Source organism: Argiope bruennichi, chromosome 10 (genome assembly GCF_947563725.1).
Source record: "Argiope bruennichi chromosome 10, qqArgBrue1.1, whole genome shotgun sequence".
NCBI lineage: Eukaryota > Metazoa > Arthropoda > Arachnida > Araneae > Araneidae > Argiope > Argiope bruennichi.
The window spans coordinates 45334922-45359413 of NC_079160.1; the positions used below are offsets into that span (position 1 = coordinate 45334922).

The 24492-nt window shown below is 28.2% G+C and overlaps 1 protein-coding gene and 1 long non-coding RNA gene across 7 annotated transcripts in view; one reads left to right on the forward strand and one right to left on the reverse strand.

Annotated features, from left to right (window-relative positions):
• The window catches only part of LOC129989143 (5-demethoxyubiquinone hydroxylase, mitochondrial-like), a 40225-nt gene extending 27388 nt beyond the window's left edge, over nt 1–12837 (forward strand). For all 6 annotated transcript variants that reach the window (XM_056097477.1, XM_056097478.1, XM_056097481.1 and 3 more), the window contains 2 exons: nt 7540–7883; nt 12476–12837. In XM_056097477.1, coding sequence (XP_055953452.1) covers nt 7559–7883; nt 12476–12756 — 606 coding nt within the window. In that variant the 5' untranslated portion in view covers nt 7540–7558 and the 3' untranslated portion in view covers nt 12757–12837. The remainder of the gene's footprint in view (nt 1–7539; nt 7884–12475) is intronic.
• Nucleotides 9030–24492, reverse strand: part of LOC129989144 (uncharacterized) — a 53241-nt gene continuing 37778 nt past the window's right edge. The window contains exon 3 of the long non-coding RNA XR_008785731.1: nt 9030–9185. This is a non-coding gene — a long non-coding RNA (uncharacterized LOC129989144). The remainder of the gene's footprint in view (nt 9186–24492) is intronic.

Consider the following 24492-nt stretch of genomic DNA (forward strand, 5'->3'; position numbering starts at 1 on the left):
AATTTCAATTATTTTTCTCCTTTCTTTTTTCTTCCAATTAAGCATAGATGTTTGTACGTTCTATCATTAAGTCTGCTTCGTTAATTTTTTTCATTGTATGTAGATATTTCAATTTTATAAAAAAAAATGTTTATTTTTTTTTAAGAATAAAATCAATATCGTTTTCTTGTAGATTCAAATAATATTTAAATCATAATTCATCCTCAAATTAAAATCGTTTGGTGAATCTTATGCCATTAAATAAGTTCATTTTTAAGTATTTAATTTTCGATATGCTTTTGTACTTCCATTTTCTTCCTTTGTAATTTTAACCGAATTACTAAATGGAAAGAAAAAAAAATGAATAAATTTTTTAAAAAAACGTGGTTCTAATAAGATCAGTAATGTATTTTATTTCATTAACGACAAAAAGTTGAGAAAATGTAAATTGTTTAAGTAAATACGTTTTTTTTTAAAACTCTGTTTTCCGTAAATTTTCAAATATTTTTGCGATGTTTCTAGATACATTGATCAGGAATGATATGTTTCAGAGGAAACGCAGATTCAGCGTTTTTAGAATGAAATGTTATTATTCTTGAGAAATATTAATTTACTTTTTATGTAACCTGTGTTAAGTCTGGTTGATGGATAAAAATTAAACTTTTTAAATTTGCAACTTTCCTTTCTTAAAATTTAAATGGATTTAAAGAACAATTGCAAAATTTTTTTTTAAAGTACCGTCGAAATATTTGATCTGAACATTAATACCCCAAATTTCAAAACATTTTTTTAAGTGTTCGTATCATTTCGAAATGACTGTATATGTTTTGTCTCTTACAAGTTATATTTTTATAAAATATGCTTAAACGACGCAATTTTCAATATCATTGAAAATATCTTAAAATGGTGAAACTCTAATGCCTCAAATAATAAACATTTTTGGTAGATTTCTATAAGAAGACTAGTTATTGCAATGGTTTTAATGACAAGACTTCAGGAAAATTTCTTTAGTTTTTTTTGTTTTTTTTTTCACCGATTATAGTCCCTAGAACCCAAAACAATCCTTCGTTCAAAAGTTTATATAATATGTGTATAACGTTTTGTTATGTTATCTTGTCAATATCATAACTAGAGTAATTTTGTTTGGATTTTAAGTGGCTTGGAATATGTTGTTAAAAATGTGAAAATATCGGTCGAGTTCGTAAAGGGCCCATCCAGCTCAAAATGGATGAAAATGTTGGGGGGGGGGAGTTTGAAACTTCCATTTCGCTATAACTTTCTTAAAATTGAAGATAGAAAAATAAATCCAATCAGCCAAATAAGCGCCTCATTAAAACTGACAACTTTTGTATTTAAAATTTTTCGATAATATCTTAAAAGTTAGGGGCTGAAAATGACGCTCTAATTTTGACTGTTTCTAACATCAGATATTATAAAACCGAAACGAAAGAACTAAGAAAATATAAGTTATTCTTTTTAGTATTCATATATGCAGCATTTTATTAAGTATGATTAAAATGTAGCTTTGTTAATTATTCTCTTCAGAAATCAGTAGCGTTAAGAGATAGCCAATAGCTTTAACTATATTTATCACTCCATTCAAAATGGTTGTATTTATTTATTTACTGGCATTCTTTCTTTCTTTATTTTATTTCCACTTATATCTTCAAAACTAAAACAAATATATGTGACGTCATAGCATACAAATACTGTAGTCTTCATTGTCACGCTTCAATGACTACATTTCGCCGCATTGTTTATAAAATATGCCAATGACAAACAATAAGACTAAAGTGAAATATATCGGCGATAGAAGAAATTTTATGTCACAACTTCAGAAGTCAACGGTGAGAAAACCCAGAGTGGAAACATGTTTCTTTATTTTCATGTAGCCATCATATTCATGCTTATTGAAAGAGTATTTTTTCTCCATCGGGAGTTCTCGAGTACCGAAGATAATTTCATTTGAAATGATAAAGCCTCTAAAAGGTTTATAGTTGTCTGCGGTTTTAGGGTTATTAACAATTTAAAAGTAAAAATAATAATAATAATAAAAAGATTATTGTCTCATACATTCTTCATTATTATTTACTTGTTTCAGTTAAAGATAGAATTATCAAAAGATTGGCATAAAATATTATTAAATAAAAGAACTTGAATGGAATCGGCAAAGTGAATGTAAAAAAGAATATTACTGCTAAAAAAATTATAAAATAAAAATTCTAAGATTCTCAGGGTTATTGCATTCCGGTTTCTGTAATATATATGCATTCTGTCAAAATATAATTACTAACGCATTATTTTTTTATCTTATTGATAAGAAGCATGGAATTTATTAAAGTATGAATGTACTATTTATTCCATGGGCCTTAAAGCATAATATATATTTATAATTTTATTTCTTTGTACATATTTTAACTTTGTATATTATTTTGCATCTTTAATGCTGTTTAAATTGCTAATGGGTTTTTTTATTTTCACTTTTAAAAATTACTTGAATTTTAATTCAAAATATTTAAAAAATTAAAATATTTGTGCAGAATTCTATAAATATAAGATTGCATAATAAATAAAAAACAAAATTGTAGCTATACTTTTTGATGTGAGGCATTTTAAAATGTGATTGATCTGTGTTTTCGCTTTTTGCATTGTTTGATCTATTAGTAATTATTGTTTCATATTAACGAAATACACATTTTTGATAGGGGAAAAAATCGTTTGATAATATTCTGTTTATTAAATAGAGATTAAAGTTGAAATCTGTTATTTGTTAGTTTTTACTTTTTCATTTTAAATTCCTATTTCATATTGAAAGACATATAATGTGTCAAATTTTAAATAAAATCAAAAATCATCTAGAGTTTGCTGTACATGAAAAATAAACAGTTTTGACAATTTCTTTTTATTAATGTAAATAAAAGCAGCTGCAATAGTAAATGTAGCTGAATCGTTTTTTTTTTTTTTTTAACAAAGAGTTCTATTTATTCTTTGACTAGCCGCCTTTGGCGACCAGCCGGTTCGCCAATCTTAATGTTCGTTAAAATTTTAATAATTAAATATTTTATGCAATTCCAACTTTAATAGATTCTTCAGCAAAATATTTTAAAACTTCAAATTTTGATAGTCATATAATTCACTCATAATATTATAAAGGCCTTCAGTCATAAAGTGATATGTATCTCTCTAATTTTCTGTTACCCCTCGTAGAATTTATGCTTTAAATTAAAGTGTAAAGGATTAATCTGCAATTAATATAATAATATTTTTTACTGAAACAAAGCATTTTTTTTAATAATATGATTACTGATAATAGAGTCACTGAGCGTTTAAAATTTATGGGCACTAAAGAATATCTTTCTTAATTTATGTAATATCTAAAGAATTTGTCAACAAAATTTTCTCAGATTCATCATGAACTGATCGATTCATTAACAATGTGTCATTTTAAATGCATCAAACACTAAGAAAATAAAATGAATCGTTTAAAATAATCGGTCGAAAACAGGTTTAAAAAAACTACTTAAAAAACGATAACTATAAGGATATATCAAAAAAGTATATAACTAACATAAATACAATTTAATTACAAAAGCATGCAATTAGCCTAAAAATAATTTAAATTATTGAAAACAGGTTAAAAAAAACTACTTAAAAAACGATGTACTTAAAACTATAAGCATATACAAAAAATATATAACTAACATAAATACAATTTACTTTCAAAAGCATAGAACTAACCTAAAAGTAATTTAAATTGTCCGTTGATAATGGTTGCCATGCCAACAATCAGAACATAGTGCGCATGCGTGAATTTTCTTCGCCTTTTACGGTAACGCAAATGCGTGAATTTTTCTACGCCAGTTGGGGTAACGCTATGCAGATTATACATTTTTAATTTCCTTTATTCTGTGTTATTTTAATTCAAAAGTACTTCAGAATGAATCTGAAACATGGATTAATTAACAATGTTTAATTTTAAATTCATAAAACATTAAGAAAATAAACAGAATCGTTTGAAATAATCCGCCGAAAAATCTTAACCCTAGCCTCATTACTGTTGGGAGAAAAAAAGAACTAAAGCCTAAATCATTTGGCGTTGATGAAAATGGACGATTATTTTGGCGGAAAAGTTGGCGGTGGGGAAAGTGGAAGATTTTTTTGGCGGGAAAGTTAGTTTTTAATTAATAATTAAAATTCTAATTAAAATTTCAAAAAAAAGGGACCCCAGGTGCACATTCCCGACCTCTAAGGTATACATGTACCAAATTTGGTAGATGTAAGTTGAATGGTCTGGCCTGTAGAGAGCCAACACACACACACACACACACACATTGAGCTTTATTATAAGTATAGATAAGGAATTTGTTAGGCTTTGTTGACGACAAAGCCAAGAATTTCCTTGTTATGACGCTTTTAAAACTCCGCAAACGATTTCGTGTATTTTAAATATATTACGTTATTGTCATTTCAGCTGCTTATTCGGCGACCACAAGTTGCAATATCATTCTTTCTACTCTCTTCTAGATGTATTTCCCGAACGCTTTCAGAATAGTTGCGAAATTTCAAAAGTTGTTTGAAAGAAAGGTTTTTTATTTTCCTCTTTCTTTTTTTATTTCATCGTGAGTTTCAACAGCGATATAACAACTCAGCCATTGTATTCGTAAAAAAAAAAAAAAAAAAAAAAAAAAAACCCGTTGAAGTAAGCTTTTATATCGTACAAAACAGTTTCTTAATATTTTAAACAAAGCGAATATCCTTTGTTTTTATTTGATTCTTAAAACGTTGAAGCCTTTATCTAAGCTTACTTTGAAAAAAATTACTAGTTATTTAGTTAAATTTTATTTACTAATTCTTTGGTTTTCTTTTTATATAAGAAATATAAATTTAAAAATATCAATAGATAAAAAAAAGACGATTTCAATTAATAATTAGCAATTTAATTTTGTTTAAGAATCAACTTCTAGAAAATAATACTTAAGTCTTTTTCCCTTTCTTTTCCTAATAAGATATGGATCGATATTTTTATAACTTAATTTTAAAAATTATATATCAAAGCTTCTCAAATTCTCTGTCTAGATTTTAAATGATGATGATCATATAGAAAAAAGTTAGGGGGTGAAAAAATATTAAAATAGTATTTTAACAGATTCTTCGATAACTGTAAACCAAATAGTTTAGAAAACCAAATTTTTGACTGATTCGTCTCCTTAATATATGTGTATCATCATTTGTATTATTATTTTTTTTTCGCTGAAAAATTCTCGTAAAAAAATAGTATTGTGTAAACTGTTTTAAACAAAAAAGAATTGTAATTGTGAAAGTTCCGTCAGTCTGTGCTACATTTCAAAAAAATTTAATCGAAATCAAAATAAATTATGATTTGATTTCCATCTAATATCCTTTTCGTTTACGATCAGAATTTTCAGAAAAGTAATAAAAACATGAAAATTATCAAAAAGCCAATAGCTTTATTCAGTTTACTTAATTACTGGACGTAGTTTTGCAATCGGGTATCAATTGCCATCTTGTAGGTTTCCGATTCTTGATTGCAAAAATTGTACTTAAGTGAGTGTAGTTTACAATTTAAAATTGAAACAGTACCGGAACATTATGCAAAAATTGATTTAGAAACATACATCATTAAAACTTGTCCCTGAGGTTTGCGAAAATACTCACATTTTAAAATGTGCACTTAGAAGTTGATACCTCATTGCCAAATTTCTCGCAGTAAAAGAATAATTTATAATTGAAAATCGAATTAAATACTAGTATTACCTTACTTCTTCGAGATAAAGATGTATTAGTTACCTGATACGGAGTTGGATTGTCTTTTTTTTTAAATTTTTTTTCCATGTACAACTGTTAATATCTGTTTATTATTTATTAGAATAAATTTTTAATTATAATAATTGTAGTAATAATTTTAATTTTCATTACTTTCTCGTATACGTAGTATAGAGAAAGTATAGTTATATATTAATCGTATATATATATATATATATAATATACTACTATTTATTATTATCACTAGCCACCTTTGGCAACCAGCCGGTTCGCCTAGCTTCATGCTTGTTAAAATTTTTAATTCAATATTTTATTTAACTCATCTGTCAATAGCTCCTTTGTCAAATATTTTTAAACTTCAAATTTGGTTAGTCATATAATTCAAGCTGTAATGAACTATGTATTTCTCTCATTTTCTGTTAGATCCCGTAAAGTTTCAATTTTAAATTAAAATAAAGATGATTATATTGCAATTAATATAAAAATATTTTTTACTGAAACCAAGCTTTTTTTTTTTTTTTTTTTTTTGTAAACTATGAGACAGATTCATTCTAAAATTCGGATTTTAGTTTTACTTTCAAAAGGTGAAAATGATGTGAATACAAATATTTTATTTTGTTTCGGTCTCTAAATATACTTCAAGAAATTACGAAATCTAAATTTTAAACAGTCCTTTGGTCTTAAGAAATCATATTCTGCGAAATATTCATGACATTTCAACTTTTTAATTAGTAAATGAACGTTTCTATCTTCTTCTGTCAAATCTGAATCGATTTATAAAGTTTCGAAGAGAATAATTGGGTATCATTAATAATTGAAGAGAATAATTGAGGTATCATCTTTGAGACGGTTGATGAAGTGGTCTAAATCGCCCTTTTTTATTGAATAGTGAGATTCAAATTTTCATAAATTAGTCGGTTTTAGCGACTGATTTAGCTGATTGGAATGCAAATATTTTTATTTGAAATATTAGTGTCTCAAGAATATTTCGTTAAATATGATTCACTGAACAGAGGATCTATATAAAAGCTAAACATTCGTAATTTATTATAGCCTTTGTTGACTCAAGTTACAAGAAATATAATTAATTAATTCGTATAGACCATTTTAAAGCATGTATTTCTATTATTAAAGGTTTAAAAATTAGCCGTTGGGCCTTGAATTGAAAGAATTTATATTAATAAATGTTTGCCTTAAATAAAGCTGATTTATTGAATTAATAATGTAGCTATTGTATAAGATAATAGAAAACTTCGTCTAGCATTTTTTTTTAGAAAATATTTTATTTATTTATTTATTTTTCATTTATGCGGGTTGAAAATTATACTTTTCTAACGCGTAACGTGCTCATGCAGGTTAAATTTTATTTTTATTTTGTGCGAAATAAATTGTTGAAAAATATAATTAAAATATTTCTTTTAAAATTCTAATTAAAATGGCTCCATTAAATGAAATTTTGTATGTGATCTTTTTACTAAAATTGTAATTTTTTGTTTCAATTGGTAAAAGAAAGCTTCCAAAATGCGTATGCTATTTTCTTTACTATACTGCGAAACACAAAACTCTCATTGCGGACCATTGGAAATAAAAATCTGAACACTCGTGGCATTACCCAAGGTCTACAAATATTAAGCGGGGTTAGAAAGATAATAACTTCATTAGAGATAATGCCAAAAAGTTTAGGGAAGATCGCTTTCTTTAGTTTTATTTTTAAACGTGCAAGTTTCTTTCGGCTGTTTTCACAGATAATTAATCTCATTCTTTCTATTTTTGCAGATATTCTGATTTGATAAAGATGACCGCAATTCCCCTGACAACATTTTGCGTCCTGCGACGTGGACTTGCCACCAAGGCCTTTCAAGAAACCAGCTCCTATAAGCGACGAAACCTTCAGGACAAAATTCTGCGGGTGGATCATGCCGGAGAATTCGGCGCCGATCGAATATACGCTGGACAGATGGCTGTCCTAGGACAGACTAATGTAGGATCAGTTATTAAAGAGATGTGGGACCAGGAGAAAGATCACTTGAAGAAATTTGAGGAACTTTTACCTAAGTACCGTGCTAGGCCTTCTATGTTGCTGCCGATTTGGAACGTGGCTGGATTTGTTCTTGGAGCAGGTAAATATGAAGTTCAAATAAGTGAACAGTAAGGCTTCTGTCATCATGATTTTCTTATAACGTAATATGAAAATTATCAGGGTTGCCATTCAAATCCGGAAGAAAAAAAAAAAAATCCTTGGGTTTTCCCTGCATGCACATTCAAGATACGTGGAAATGCGCGAATAGCATTCGTGTGCTAGTTATAATGGAATGCAGTTTTAAGGAGTGGAAAAGGCAAGGAAAGGAAGCAACAATTTAACATTATTCGAAATAACTTATTAAAAGAAGGTTTATATTTATATTCAGAATTTTTTTTAAATCTTTATTTATTATCTAGTATTTAGCAAGATAAAATTTATATATATTTACCTCTCGTGATCTTTAAATGTAAGCCACACAAAACTGAGAACTCGGGGGAAATGAAACACAAAACATTTTTTTTTATGATACAAATCATTTAACTTAACAAAACAGCATTACTTACTTATTTTCATTTATTCAAATATTTGGCCATCAATTTCTGCAACTTCTGCAGATTTTTCAGCCATCAGTTTCAAGGAGCTAATGGACCGAATCCGTAACAAATAAAGTACAACATTTCTGTATGACTTAACGTACATTTTTTAAATCTATTTCTTTTTCAATGAACATGTGTGAAAATAATTCCGATATATCATTAAATGCATTAAAAGATGAAGATGACCAACAAATTTTAATGCCTATAAAAATTCAACTTTAAATTATTGTTCTTAAACTAAAACGTTCGAAATCGGTTTATTTTCAATCTTTAAATTTGACGTTTTGGGATTCGACGTGTCATCTTTTCCTGTATTCCTTTTAGATATAACATGATTGATGACTCTTTTGAACTGGCACAGAGTCTTGTATGTTTTACTCTTTTGGCATGACTAGTAAGTGCCAGTTTTCCCGTATTACTTAGGTTTATTATCTTCTTACAAAACCAGAAGTGCGTACTAAATATATTTTGTGGAACTTCTCGAACCCATTCAGCAAAATCAAGATTGATTTTTTTCATCCGTCTAATTCATATTAAATACCGATTTTAAGCAACTCATAGAAAAAAAAAATCTAATCTACTATGTTTATTATTTGAGAATCTATGAGCTTATTCAAACCATTCAATAAATTCAGGTGTGGTTGACTAAATACCACAGCTTAATACGTTGCTCCCGCATATTGAATTTTCCCGCCAGAAAAATATATTCTATTCTTTCACGCAGTCGCCATGTTCATCAGCTGCAGTTCGTGAATCTCGTGGAAAAAGAACAACCGTCTCTCGCAAATCGAAATTGGGAGGATCTATACAGAAAAAAAGGAAAGAAAGAAAAGGGATGAGTTTCAGCATTACACAATCACGAATGGTATTGTTTCATTTATAATAACTATGACTACGATCTTTTGTTTTTGCAATCTTGAGAAATCAGTATTTTTTAGATAGGAAAAAAATAGCCAAGAGACTTAAAATTCCTTATATTTCCTGGTGTTTACTTTTCAGACGTTTTTAAATTCCTTGTGTTTTCCCGTTTTTTATCGGTGGCGTGGCAACTCTGATTATGATGATAATCTTAAATTCAGTATAGTTACTTTCAGTATAGTTACATTTTTTTACTTTCAAAATTACAGAGATGTAGATAACAGGAAATAGATTAACTTATCGCCTGATGAACAAATCGCCAATCTAGAACAAGAAAATATAAGGCATGCGTTAGTTTTTAAGAAATCTAAAAAGTGTAAGTCATCGCTCAATAGTGTGAGTTCGTACAAAGTATGAGAGAGTATGAATTGACTTTTCTGTTGCCAATAGAATTAATGTTCGCTTATTATATGTGCTATTGTCATTTTTGTATGTTACTTTATTAAATTAAAATCAAATATATATATATTTTTATTTGTTTACCTGTGACATGTAATCACAACTATAAATTATAGATTGAAATCACGCTTAAGGATTAACATTTTCTATAAATCATACATTTTTATCAAGCGAATCGAAAAGTATCGCGTCATTAAATATAGCAGAAAAGGGGCAGAAATCCCTTGTAAAATAGGATATTGTAAAAACATGGTTTTCATATAATACGATTCTATAATACTGCAGGAAGAAGAGGACATTGCTACAAAAAAAAAGTTTGATAATGTTTTATACTCTTTTATGTAACTTATCCTTTCCAGTTCAATCTTAAGACAGTTAAATTCACTAATCACGTAGTTACAGTTTAATTTCCATATGGTGTAAGCTACCTAATTTTTTATTATTTTTATTTAATTTGATTTTTTCATGCCTAAAGGAGTGGAATTTTGTAATCTATTTATATTCGTTCCTGACGTACAGTTATAAAATCTTTTAATTATCTAGCTTCTATTTAGATATGTATTTTCGATGACAATACCCTAGTTTAATATTTCTAGAATTCAATTATCGGTTCATCGATTAAGTTTTGCATCTGTAATAGTGGCGCCACCTAGTAGTGTATTAGTGTAAAACTGAATTTCAATACTTCAAATATTATAATAGTGAATTTTAAATTAAAGATTAAAAAAGGATAGAAAATTATTAAAAATAACTTTTAATTGTATGCTGTGAAGCAGTTAATTTATTTTTTAATATTACAATTTTATTAAATTTAGTTTTTTCTTAACATAAAACCACCATTCCTTTTATTGCATTCCTCACTCATCTAAATTTTTAAGTGTGTGCTTGCGAGCACATTGGTGTAAGAACCATTTTCAAAGTCACTCCAAGACTCGCCCTTACAGTTCATTAAAAACGCAGCTACCGGTCATATATCCATGTGATCTCTTTTTTCTTCTCAAAGGCTGTGCATGTGATACTTTGAATAATTTTTAATTCTCTGCATAAATAGTGTTTCCGAAAGTTCATAAAAGACACAACTTTTGGCATTAAATGAAACAAATCACACCAAGTACAAAGTTTTCTCACTTCAACATTTTTTATTTAATTGAACCTTTTTCATGTTTGTTACAATGGGATTTAATATTCAACTTTTCATTCATTTCTTGAAACATCTGAATTCTGAATTTGTTGTCTTACGCTGCTGAGGATTGTACTTTATTTTCAATTTATCATTTAAGCGATTCATTTTCATTCCATCTGAGAGGCGCCATCTGGGAAGCAATTAGGGAAATAATTGAATACAGAATTCTATAATAATTACTATAATGAGCTGTAAAATATATTGGCGAGTAAAAAAAAAGTAAAAATATTTTTTTTTGAGAAGAACATTTCTAGTAGTCTTAATTAAAAAAAATTATTCTCCATTGCTTGATAAAAATCTGATAGTCAAAATGAAAACGCAATGAACTACCAGGAAATTAACCACCGCCTAAATATTCGTTAAAAAATAAAAATTATAAATTTGATTAAAGCCCTTATTTATTTAGAATATTGTGGCGTCGATTTTGATTTGGTGAATGGATTTAACGCTAAATATTGTTTGAAAACTGAGAGGTTCTGATTCTCAAAATAAGAAATTTCCAGAAAGCTCGGCTCCTCATCTCGCAAGATCCTAAATAATGGATAATTGCTAAGGTGCTCAATTTTAGCATTGGTCGAACTACTGAATGCTGTAAAGCTTAGCGAATCTTGCGACATTTGTGTTTCATGTTAAACTGTAAAGTTATAGTTAGTACTCTATTGAAATGGAATTTTAAATTATATTAGCATATTTCACACAAATGAATTATTTAACTTTGATTTGTAACTGTAAAAAGTATCTATAAATTAAATTATTTTGACCCCGCATCATTACTTTCATTTTCTTTTCAAGTGAAAGATAATATATGGCTCAACAATATTTCCATCAGCGAGTCACACTTGTAAAAGGTGTCCCAAAATTAACGCAAGCTTTGAATTTGCCACCATTCGTGCAGTAAAGTGTTGGCAACACTATTAAAAATACCGTTTGACAGGTGATAGTTTAAGGTTAGTAAAAAGGAAGTCTTACACGACTGAACAACGTGTTAACGGAATATTTGAATTCAATAACAAACATAATTTTATTTTCTTTAAATTGTTATGTTTTTATTGAATCGTAAAGCACACTAGATAAGATTATGTTTGGAATAACACACAGGACAACCATGGCTTTTCTGGTACATACGCATTCTTTTGTCGAAATTTTCCATTCCCATTTTGCATAAATGTGGCTGGATTCGTTGATGGAGCGTTGAATTCCTTCCTTCAATGCAGGCGTGTTTATGGGCTTGTTGGCATAGACCTTTGATTTCAAATAACTCCATAAAAACAAATCCAATGGTATTAAATCACATCATCTAAGGGGCCAATTCTCAAATTTTCGAACTGTGGCCTCCAGGCTCATTATTTTTGACATGTTGTTCTATCGTGTAACTCTCCATTTTTACTAATCCTAAAGTATCAGTTGTCAAATGGGTTTTTTTAATAAGTTTGCCGACATTTTACTGCAAAAATGGATGCAAATTTAAATCTTGCGTTAATTTTAGGACTACCTTTACATTCTTTGTTTTTATCTCTAAAAATCTCATTAATCAAAGTCCTTTTTAAATCTTATTTTTAAAAATTATATTTATATTTTATTATTTTGGCTTAGGTACAGCATTATTGGGTAAAGAAAGTGCCATGGCCTGCACAGTCGCAGTGGAAGAAGTCATCGCTGATCATTACAATCGTCAAATCAGGGACTTGATAGCGGATGATCCAGTCAAGAACAAAGAACTTCTGGACATTTTGAAGAAGTTCAGAGACGATGAACAACACCATCATGATACCGGACTTGCACACGACGCCCCAAAAGCTCCATTTTATAAATACTTAACTCAAACAATAAAAGTGGGCTGTTTTGGAGCCATATGGCTGGCGGAACGGTTATGATAGATAGATAGATTTGATGTAGTAGTTGTGTTTAGAATTAGTAATAGTTAATAGGTGTACTAATAAATAGAATTTACTGTTCTCTTGTAGTTAAATGTGAATGTCGGTACAGTCACACGACAAACATTACTGCGCGGAACCTCTAATTTCATGTTGTCGTGTGGCTATTGTTTCTAACACTTTTATTTAATTTCACTTGCTTCATGTTTGTGAAGATGGGATTTTGTAATTTTTTTTCGCTCATTTTCTAATATACTGGAAATTTGAAATTTTTGTAATTTATGTATTCACGATATAACACGTAGTTTTAATATTTTCTGAACTTAATTATCAGTTAATCGAATTATTATAATTAAATTTTGGTTCCATGCTAGCGGCTCCATCTGGTAGTATGTTTTTTTTATCTGACTATTATTTAATTATTATAAATTAACTATTCATTTCTGTTCTCTTCATTACAATCCACTGTTTATATAATTTCAGAACGTAACTGTCAGTTAATAATTAAATAAAATTTTGATTCCGCAACAGATAAAAAAAATTTATCTGAAAAATTAAAAATGTAAAATAATTTTTACAATATATTTAACGACGCTAATAAAGTAAAATACTCTTCAAAATTGCTTTTAATTATTATTTCCGTTTTATCTGTAATTTATGTATTCACGATATAACACGTAGTATTGATATTTTCTGAACTTAATTATCAGTTAATCGAATTATTATAATTAAATTTTGGTTCCATGCTAGCGGCTCCATCTGTTAGTATGTTTTTTTTTTTTTTTTTTTTATCTCACTATTCATGTCTGTTCTCTTCATTAAAATCCACTGTTTATATATTTTCAGAACTTAATTGTCAGTTAATGATTAATTAAATAAAATTTTGATTCCGCGACAGATAAAAAAAAATTTATCTGAAGAATTAAAAACGTTAAATAATTTTTTACAATATATTTAGCGGTTCTTAAAAATTGTTTTTAATTATTATTTCCTTTTTATCTGTATTTTCTGTCATAGTCATAGCTATCACCTTTACTCTTGTATAATTTTTAAAAGTTAATTTTTAATTATATATGATAAATTTTGTGCATTTATATATTCGCGATCATCTTTAGATTAGTAATACATAATAAGTGTACTAATATTAATATTGTATTAACTTAATTATAATTAAATTTTGGTTCCGTGCTAGTGGTTCCATTTGGTAGTATATTTTGTGTCTGACTGTACATTTGTTTTCTTAATTACAATCCAATATTTAAATATTTCCAGAATTTCATTTTCAATTATTGATTATACACACACTACAATTAAAAAAATTGTCTGATGACTAAAAATATGCTTTTTGTGAATCTGCTGTTTAATGGCTCTAATAAAGTAAAATGCTCTTAAAAATTGTTTTTAATAATCATTTTTGTCATCCAGCTATCTGCCTTTTTAGTTATTGTTTCACCTTTGTATTGTTCACCTATCAGCGTTCGTTATTTACAATTTTTGATTATAACCGGTAAATTACATTTAAATAGTTTATTCAGTATTTTCTTTTGACTTTGTAACATTTTTCGTATTTATGAATTGCTAAACGAAGATCAATAAATATAATAAAAGAATTGATTTGCATGTTGTCACATGACACAGACAGGTGACTAAACATAAGTGCACATATCATCCTAACTATTTACTGTCTAAATATGTATTGTGACGTTATTTTTCTTTCGCATTGGATTCCAAAATTAAACTTGCGCACCAGCTTTCAGATTTATCGTATCAGCATATTGTGTATATTCATTCAATAAAATTTTAAAACTTCGTCATAAAATAAAATATATGTATGTGCGACGACTATTGAATTAAAATTTGCATCCACAAATTAGATTTCAGTTAAGGTGAGGGGGGGGGGAGCAAGAACATATTTTCCCCATTTCCTTCAAAAAGTTGTTACCATTTTACTTTCACATTTATGAAATATACATAAAGGAAACATTATAATCGTCAAAAACGCGAGATTATGGCGACTTTTCGAAGTTTCATAGCTCTGTAAGTCCCCCATCTCCTCATTTTTTTAATTTAATTTTATTTTTTAAATATTATCTGTTTGTGAACGCGATCGCTCAAAAGCACATTAGCTTAGCTGATGAAAATTCGTATATGGAATGCAGACTAAGTTTGTAGATTTCGATTAAATTTTGAACGAAATTAGCATTACAAGCGAACACGGCAACTACAGAACTTACTGATCCAGATATAAAAATTTTGTGCAAGATTTAGCACCTAAAATGTAGATTCTTATTAAGTTTTGAACGAAATCAATCGAAAATTTGATCATCTCTCGAGTCGTAATTTCGAATGCATATAAACAGAATAACTCAAAAATGCAATGATTTAAGTAAATGAAATTTTATTACTAAAATTGTAATTCTACGTGAAATATTTGTTCTAATCGGTCAGATAAAAATGCTATCCAAAATGCATATTCGATTTACTGCCTCTGTATTAATCGCACGTCAATGATTAAACGCCCAAAAAACTGCCAATGATTGCCAGCTAGATTCACACCAAAAATCGGTATTACGTAATTCTTTTTCACCAATACCATACAAGACACGCAAGTAACGGCGTTCTTTATCATACTAAGAAGAACACAACTCTCATGCGTGGGATACTGAAAATAAAAATTTGAGAGCCGTAATTCACAACTTTGCCCAAGCCCATAATTTTCATAGAGTTGAAATAGTTTAAATTAATATCTTTTTCATTTTTTATGCAAAAATAAATATTAATTCTCCTAATTTTTGGATAATAATTTAATTTTTAGAAAGAAAAATAATTATAAATACAATTGCATTTTTTTTAAAAAATAATCAGAAAAAAAAAAGACTTGTATAATCTGTTTTTATAAAAGTTTTTTTTTTATCTGTTTGAGCTAATGATAGAAGCATTTGAACATGTAATGTAAAATTAAAAGAAATAGAATGTTTACTTAAAGAAGAAAATAATCACTTTTAATGAATGCAAAAAGAAAGTAAACTAAACATGATTAAAATTTTTAAAAACTCAGCTATTGATGTCATGAAAAAGAAAAATTATTTTCGCAACCAGTTTGCTTAGAAACCAGTTATTTTACGATAGTCTCTAAACAAGGGAAAAAAAAACAAAAAAAAAAAAAAAAACAGAAAACGAAAACCGAACGGACCCAATGCCAGGAAACAAAAGATTGCTCGACAGATTTTGAGTACGTCAAGATTTGCGAGAAAGGTTTCGAGTTTTCTCACCGTAGTGTGAGAAAAATAAATCCCGGCGTCCCCAGAAGAGCAGGCAAAATTCACGGCCTTGGAAGAAGGGTTTCTAAATGCTCAGAACAAGGAAGAGGCGCAATTATTGTGTCAGTGTTCGATGTGCAGGGACCCATATGCCAGCCCTTCACCCATGGTCCGGATATGCTATTTGAAGGAAGACGTATGTACAAAAATAATAATTGTTGTATAACATTGTTACTTTCTCGTATACGTAGTATAAAGAAGGTATAGTAATTATCAAAAAATTCGAAATTCAGAATTTGACGGGTCTTCACGGTTTAGATCTCTCTTGACACATTTTTAGATCCCGAAAAACACATTTTTAGAAAGTGTCTGTCTGTGACAAAAACAACTCGAAAACGCTTTTACACGGTTGGAATTTGGTATAGGCCTTTACATCAAATTTGGAGATTTCTATCAAATTTTGTGTAAAATCTGTTCAAAAGAAGTCCATTTGTCTGTCTGTTCAATTATAATCTAACACGGTAATTATAAAGCGAAGAGAACTAGATAAAATTCAACATTTATGGTGTTGACACTTGTCAAATTGTGAGCCAAATCCAGCTACGGGTTGACTGTCCGTGGGCCTGTACTTTCAAAAATAAGTTAGCGTGATAATTCAGAAACGTAGTAACTTAAGTGTATCAAATTTGGTATGAAATTTTGTGATTACAAGTGCAGTTTTGTGTCAAATTGTTGATTCAATCAGTTTGGAAAAATGTATCAAAAATACAAATTCGATTTTTGAACACTATTAAACGCATGCCAGAGATTAATCGCCAAATGTGACAGGCTAGATTCAGCCAAAATTCCAAGTCAAAAGTTAATATGTCGTAACTATTGTAAGCCAGTTCATGAAAGGTGTTCTCTGCCATGATAAGTTTATTAGAAAGTATGCGAGAAAATTTTAGGAAGACTACTCCCGTTTGTTTTCTTTACTATTTTTTAAAAATTTTAATGAAACAATAGATTAACCCAACTATAAATAAAAGAGAATTTTTCCCTTGGTTTTTTTTAAACCTCCTCCTCCCCCTCTAGATTTTAATGAGTCTTCATAAACTCAGACCGCCATGAATCCGAAAACAACACTTCTGAATTATATCTGTTTGTATGAGAGTACAAAAACTAAATCAATGAAATTCAGTCCATTATCAAATATGTAGATTTCTATCAAATTTTTGACGAAAAGATTTCCTGCCCCTGTTAAATTAAGTTTGTCGTGTCATTTTAAAACCAAAATTGTATATCTGTTTTAAAATTTAAGCCCAATAAATAAAAAGAAAAATTCATATTCGATTTTTATTTTCTAATTATGCGACGAAACAAAAAGTGTTGTATATTTCTTAAATGCAGGTGAAAATCAGCGTGGACAATCCTTTCTTGGAAGCTTGCTGTGATCTTAAAGTATTTACTGTCTCGATACGTTCAGGGTGTAAATTCTTTTAAGAACCGAAAAAGAAGGTGCCGTATTGTCTACTAGACAGTCGAGGGGAGAAATTGCTGGTTAGATAAATCGGTTCATGTTCATTTTTTTACAGTCCCAACGATAAGTCGCTAAAAAGGAAAAATTGCAAATCATCACGAACCATCTTTGCGAAATCTTGATATTTATGTATAATGGGCCCTGGCGGGCTTGGCGTTATCTGAAAATCGCCAAATAAACTGGATATGCAACCATTTTGCCATCATCTTGACATTCATAGCACAATTTGAAAATCGTCAAATAAATCCGTTATAGTGATGATCTCGACAGAATTTGAAAATCGCCAAGTAAATCCGGAAGACGTAAAGATAAACAGGTATATATAAATTTAATAATGTTTCACTTCAATACCGGAAATATAAAATCGGGTGTCTACTCAATATGAATCCATGCAAGTTTCAAATAAATAAAATAGCAACTTAAAAAACGGTTAGTTTCGTAAAAGTGAATTATTCCTAAACTGAGAAATAATTCATTTATATTATATATATATATATAATTAGGCTGGATACTCGAGAATCTTCTGTAGTAGCACTTAGAAATCCGACAAAGAATTTTCAAAATCTCGTCATAATACATGAAAAAAAAAAAATCCAAACGTTTTAGTGCTTTTTACATTTTACTTATGCTAGGTAATGTAACGTCTATCTTTAGATTGCGGGTACAAAAAACAAATTCTGCTAACCATTTTATTTATTCACATGCCAGCCTTTTTTATCACCGTAAATGAGTCTAGACGTACAGTCATGCTTATTGTATGCATATTACGCCTTTCATATTTTAAGTATTCTTTGCAGTTTTCCATCATTTCACAATGATTTCAAACAACATTATTTATTATTCCATTCATTCTCCAGCATTATGTGAAATTACTTTCATCAGTTATTTTCAACTAAATTTAATTTAATCAAAATTAAATGGTCTGTCCTATATTTCTGATGCAAAAATAAGATTTGCGAATAAGGAAAACATGCTGATTAATTTATGAAAATTGGTATGGTTTTCGAAACAGTTTATGTTAAACAAAAATGTAAAAATAAAGAAACAGCTATTAGTATTTTTATTTAAGAGTCTTATTATCTTCTACCATTATGCTAATTTTTCTGAGAATACCGTATTATTTACTGAAATTGTAATTATAATTTTAAAGACTGTAGGTAGATTTTTTGTAGAATGACTACCTATTGCAATGGTTCTCATGACATTTCTTTGGATAAATTTCTGCAGATCTTCACCAATTATAGTCCTTAGAACGCAAAACCACTTTACGTTCAAAAGTTATTTATATATATGCGGTAATATTTATATTACCCATGTTACCTTGTGAACAAGATAATTAGATTAATTTTGTTAAAATTTTAACCGGCTTCGAATATGTTATAAGAAATGTAAAAGCTTCGAATGAGTTCTTAAATGGGCCGTGTAGCTCATTGGTGAGGAGGTTGAAATTTATATTAAGCTGTAACTTCCTTTGTATTGAAGATAGAAAAATAAACCAAATTTGTCTCATCAGCAACGCCTTATTAAAACAAACAACTTTTGTAGTTAAAGCTTTTCGACAACTGCAATATCTTAGAAGTCAGAGGCTAAAAGGTGATTTCAAGTCCGAATTTTGACTGTTTCTTTTATTAACAATTTATGTAGTACAATGTACAAAATGCGATTTTATTTTTTGTGACTGAACAATGTCGTGCTTTCAAATGTTAACAGTTTATCCAGCACTTTTAAGTTACTGATTTTGATCAAGAGACAAGAGCAATACCTTCAATAAAAAAAGGGGCGAAATAAAATTCACTGAGCATAAAATTTTGTATACGCCAATCATTCTTTTTATAGCTACAAAAACTGAATACAAACTTGGCATTTAAGTATAGTATTTACAGAAACATTAATGTATACATTAAGAAGTACAGGGTCGGTTAGACCAATATACTTCTTAATGATAAATCAATAAATAAACCAAATCTTAACCAATAAAATATTTCTGGGGATGAATTTCCCTAAAATTTTAATAGATCTAAAAATTTGAGGTATAAAATTTTTAACGATAACATTATGAAAAATGGATCAATTAACAAAATTCTAGAAGTAGCATGTTTTTTAATTCTTTTGAATATATTTATCGTTAAAAAATTATAACTTGGCTCCATATGCCACCGTGTAACCTTTTTTCAAAATAAACTAAATTATTTTCTACCTGACAATATACACAAAAGCGAGAAATCACTCATACACTCACTGAATAGGGATTTCATTACCCATTAGGAATTTATCTAAAATTTGTCAGCTGTTTTTTCAAGTGTAGTACACATCTTTATATATGATTAAATACTGTCGGAATGATTGAATTTTTAATTTGCTATTCAAAGAAAATACTTATAATGAAATTGACTATTATAATCTAGTATAGATTATTATAGTAAATTGATCGACAAATTTACTAACTGGATGTCAATTATCCTTGGAAAAACGTAAAAAATGTCACTGTTCTAATTTTGAAATATCCATCATATGAAGACTAATTTTTTTTTAAATAAAATTCTGCATATTTTATTCAATAAATATTTTGTTTTTTAAAAGCAACCATTATTCCGGAGCATTTGTTAATTTCGCGGTTCTTTGGTTTGATATCTACCGCATTACTGAGAGTATATTGTATGAACAAAATATTATATAGAACAAAAATTAAAATATTATATAGAATTATAGTTTTCATCCAACTGTGGTTACTTGTACTAAACATAGCGGTTAATCGTTAAACACATCATGTTAGTTTATTATGTTCGCCAACTTCATGTGGTTTAATCTAAAGTTCGCCAAGGACATGCAGTTAATATACAAATACCAATATTAAAAAAGAAAAAAAAACTCATGATTATTTTAAAAACTTTTTTTTACTCCAATTAATAGTTGGAATATTCAAACCACAGCGTATAAGATCTTAATTCCACCTTTATGAGAGCAGACGATTTTTTCCTACAATATAATTGAAAAATCAAGCAATAAATTCTTATTTTTTTAATCATAAAAAGGTATTCTCTGCATTTAATTGAAAGAAAAATAATTGCATATGATAGTCAATTTCTTCAAATATGTTTAAAACGCATAGATGAACTTTTAGTTCTTGCCACTTGGTACAAACCTTTAGGTTTACTTAAAAACTTCAACAAACAATCCTATATTTGCATATCATTTTTTTATAATATTTATAACTTTAATATTATTTGAGTTGCTATAAATACTGAATTATGCTACAACAATAAATTCATTGTCTAATTATCATTTATTAAATTCATTATCAAAATCGAAAATTTTATTGCTTTTGTCTAAGAATTGAAAGGAATTTGAAAAGAATAACTCAGATGAAAAGGAATCTACTTTTGCCCTCCAGCTTGCCGAGAGGAATTTTTTTAATTTTATTTTTTAATTCTTCGTGTTCGGATTAATAGATTGTTTTGCATTTCATTCAACAGATGGCGCCTCAGACATTTAGAAAATCAGATTAAAACATTTTTTTCCCCCCCTCAGTGTCTTTCAAATAATTTGAATGAAATTATAGAACCACAATTTCTTCGAGTACACTAGTGAAAACTAGTAAAGTGGTGGAAAAAAAAATAGGCCCAGCTGTTATTTTTCGATATTTTCTAAATTTTATAATTTTTTATATTAAATCTTTTAACGAGTCTAATCTAGCAGAAAAAAGTTAGTTTTTAATAAAAATTTAGAAATTTTTAAAATGTTTTAATCATTTTTTTTAAATATTTGTACAAAGTTGAACATAAAAATAGAGCCATTCAATTTTTTATAATATTCTTAATTAATTTTTACTATGAATCAATTATTAGAAGTACAAAAAGTTTTTCCAAAGGATTTCAGTTTATTAGAACTCAATTATAAAAGCAAACGATTTTATAAAAACATTTTTTAACCACGCATGTTCATTTTATTTACACAAACGGTGTTTATTTTCACCCTATGTTTTGACAGTTAAATTTGTATTATTCTTTTGATAAAAAAAATATTCTTTCTTCTTCGTTGTTATACCGTGTTTTTTTATTTCTCCTATTTTACAACAAAAACTTATTTATTAACGTCATTTCTGTTTTCTGTTAAAAGCGTTTTTGACGATATCGTAATATTTTCTTAGTTATTTGAAGGAAAAAAAAAAAGCTGTGTGAAGAAGAACGAGGTAAAATTCTTAGTTTTAAAGAATGTTGTTTGTTTTTTAGAGAAATTGCAAAATGATTTAAACACTCAAAAAGTATTGTGAATACTTTTTGAGATCGTTATGCTACTTATAAATGATTTGATAAAAAAAAGTTTATATCTAATTGATCAAAAATAAGCCATGAATTTCTTAACACCAATCTTCTACTCAAATTAAAAATGAATTGCAACGGTCTTGTACAAGTAGAACTTCGCATAATGTACTTTTAAAATTTTCACATGTAAAAGATATCAAAATGAGAAAACAGCTTTCGCTAACAAAGCTACAAATGATTAATCATGTAGAATTGGCAAAACAGCATATTTGGCTTCAGAAACAAATGAAATGGCGTAATTTTCCCAGATAAAAAGAAATTTAATTTGGACGGACTGGCGGCTTCCAGTATTATTGGCAGTATTTACGTCGTGAGTGTAGAATGTTTTCTATACGCCGATTCGGCTGTGGTAGCGATATTTTTTGGGGGAGGATTTGCTCATAATGGAACAACTCCGATAGCCTTTTCGAAAATGAAAATTAATTATGAAGGATATCAAGATAGGCTTGCTGAAAAATTATTATCAGAATCTACTTTCAATACAAATGGTCATTATATTTTGCAACAAAATGATGCCTCATCCATGTCTCATCATATACAAAGTCATGGTTTCAAGAAAATGAAGTAGAATGATTGGACTGTCCTTCAAAAAGTCTCAAATTGAGCCCTACAGAAAATTTCTGGGAATAGATGGCTCGTGTATTCATGCAGGTGGGTGTAGTTACGCCAATAAATATGTTAAAATATACGATCGGAAATTCGAGAGAAAAAATATCGAAATTAACATCAAAGAAAGGCTTGTGGAATCTATGATATCTCGATTGGTAGATATCATTAAAAAAAGAAAGAAAGCTTCTAAATAATTAACTGTTTTGGGAGCCAAATTTGTAACTGGCCCTATTTTACTTTCCAAATTTCTATTGTAAAAGTAAACATGAGTAAAACTGTAATAAATTAAAAGGAAATGTTATTCAAAATAACTTCAAATATTGCATTTATTTATATTCTTGTTGTTTTAAAAATTATAATATACAGCAACAAACAGTTTAAATTTTACATTTCGTTGGTCCTATCTTTTTTTTCATTACTGTAGTATATTATTAAATCATATATAGCTTAATAATATATCATCATTCATAAAATTAGTTAAAATAAGAAAGTTTCGATGCAAATAAGGAGTTGAATCTAAATCTAAATAGATTGCATCCTCAAAATAATATATTTTTTTGAACATATTCATTGCTTAAAGTTTCTAGAATTCTATATGTATTCAGAGAAATAAAATATTTGGATACAACTTATCCCAATATTTTTATAATTCAAAATAAATTTTACTTATATTCAGAATATTCGTATTCACATTCCATGTAGAATATTGAAAATATTCGGATACAATTTATCCCAATATTTTTAAAGTTCAGAATAAATTTTACTTATATGCAGAATACTCGGATTCGCATTAAATGTTGAATATTCAAAATATTCGGATACAACTTATCCCAATATTCTTAAAGTTCAGAATAAATTTTATACTTATATGCAGAATACTCGGATTCGCTTTATATGTAGAATATTCAAAATATTCGGATACAACTAATCCCAATATTTTTATAACTCAAAATAAATTTTACTTATATTCAGAATATTTGGATTCGCATTATATGTAGAATATTCAAAATATTCGGATACAACTTATCCCAATATTTTTATAACTCAAAATAAATTTTACTTATATTCAGAATATTTGGATTCGCATTATATGTAGAATATTTAAAATATTCGAATTCAACTTATCCCAATATTTTTATAACTCAAACTAAATTTTACTTACATTCATAATAGTCGGATTCACATGTAGAATATTGAACATATTCCAATGCAATTTATCCCAATATTTTTAAAGTTCAAAATAAATTTTACTTATATGCAGAATAAATTTCGAAGATTTTTCATTGCATTCACATTTATATAAGTGCTGCATCTTTTGCTTAAATATAGCTACGGCATTTTAGGACTTATTATAGACACTTATTTAAATTCTGATCCTGGTTTTAAAATAAATCACATTCATTAGAAGGGTCTTGGAAAATAATAATAATAATTTTCGTTTTCATAATTATATGTAATATTATTTCGGGAACACTTTTTTGCGTGTTTATTGATATGCAACTTTTCTGTGTCTACTGATAAATTTTAGAAACCTTTTTGGCGTTTTTAATTTTGCAGATTTATATTTACATATTTCTTCAATTAGTAATTAGTCAATATATTTTATTTTTTCACATACAATATTGTTTCGAATATCAATCGGTGAAAAGTATCCTAAATACTGAAAAATGAAAACCAATACTTTAAGCCACAGTTAAAAATAAAGCACAGGTAGAAAAAAAAATGTCCTTATCGTACACAAAGAACAAATTTTATAGAAACTCACAATACGAGCAGATAGGAAACAGAAAGAGCACTCAGAATTCAACTAAGAGAGCCATTAACTAGCCAAAAACAGAATTGACTCTTCGCATGCAATGGTAGTTTCTTGCAAAGGAACTAGCAGTGACTATCTTTGCTTCGAGATCTAGAGAAGGGGGTGCTTAAAATCTTTTCGATATATATTGTAGTGTTAAGCTAATGGGGCATATTTTACATTGCTGCCTCGTACACAGAAAATGTTCTTTCCTTGCTTTATTTTAAAGAA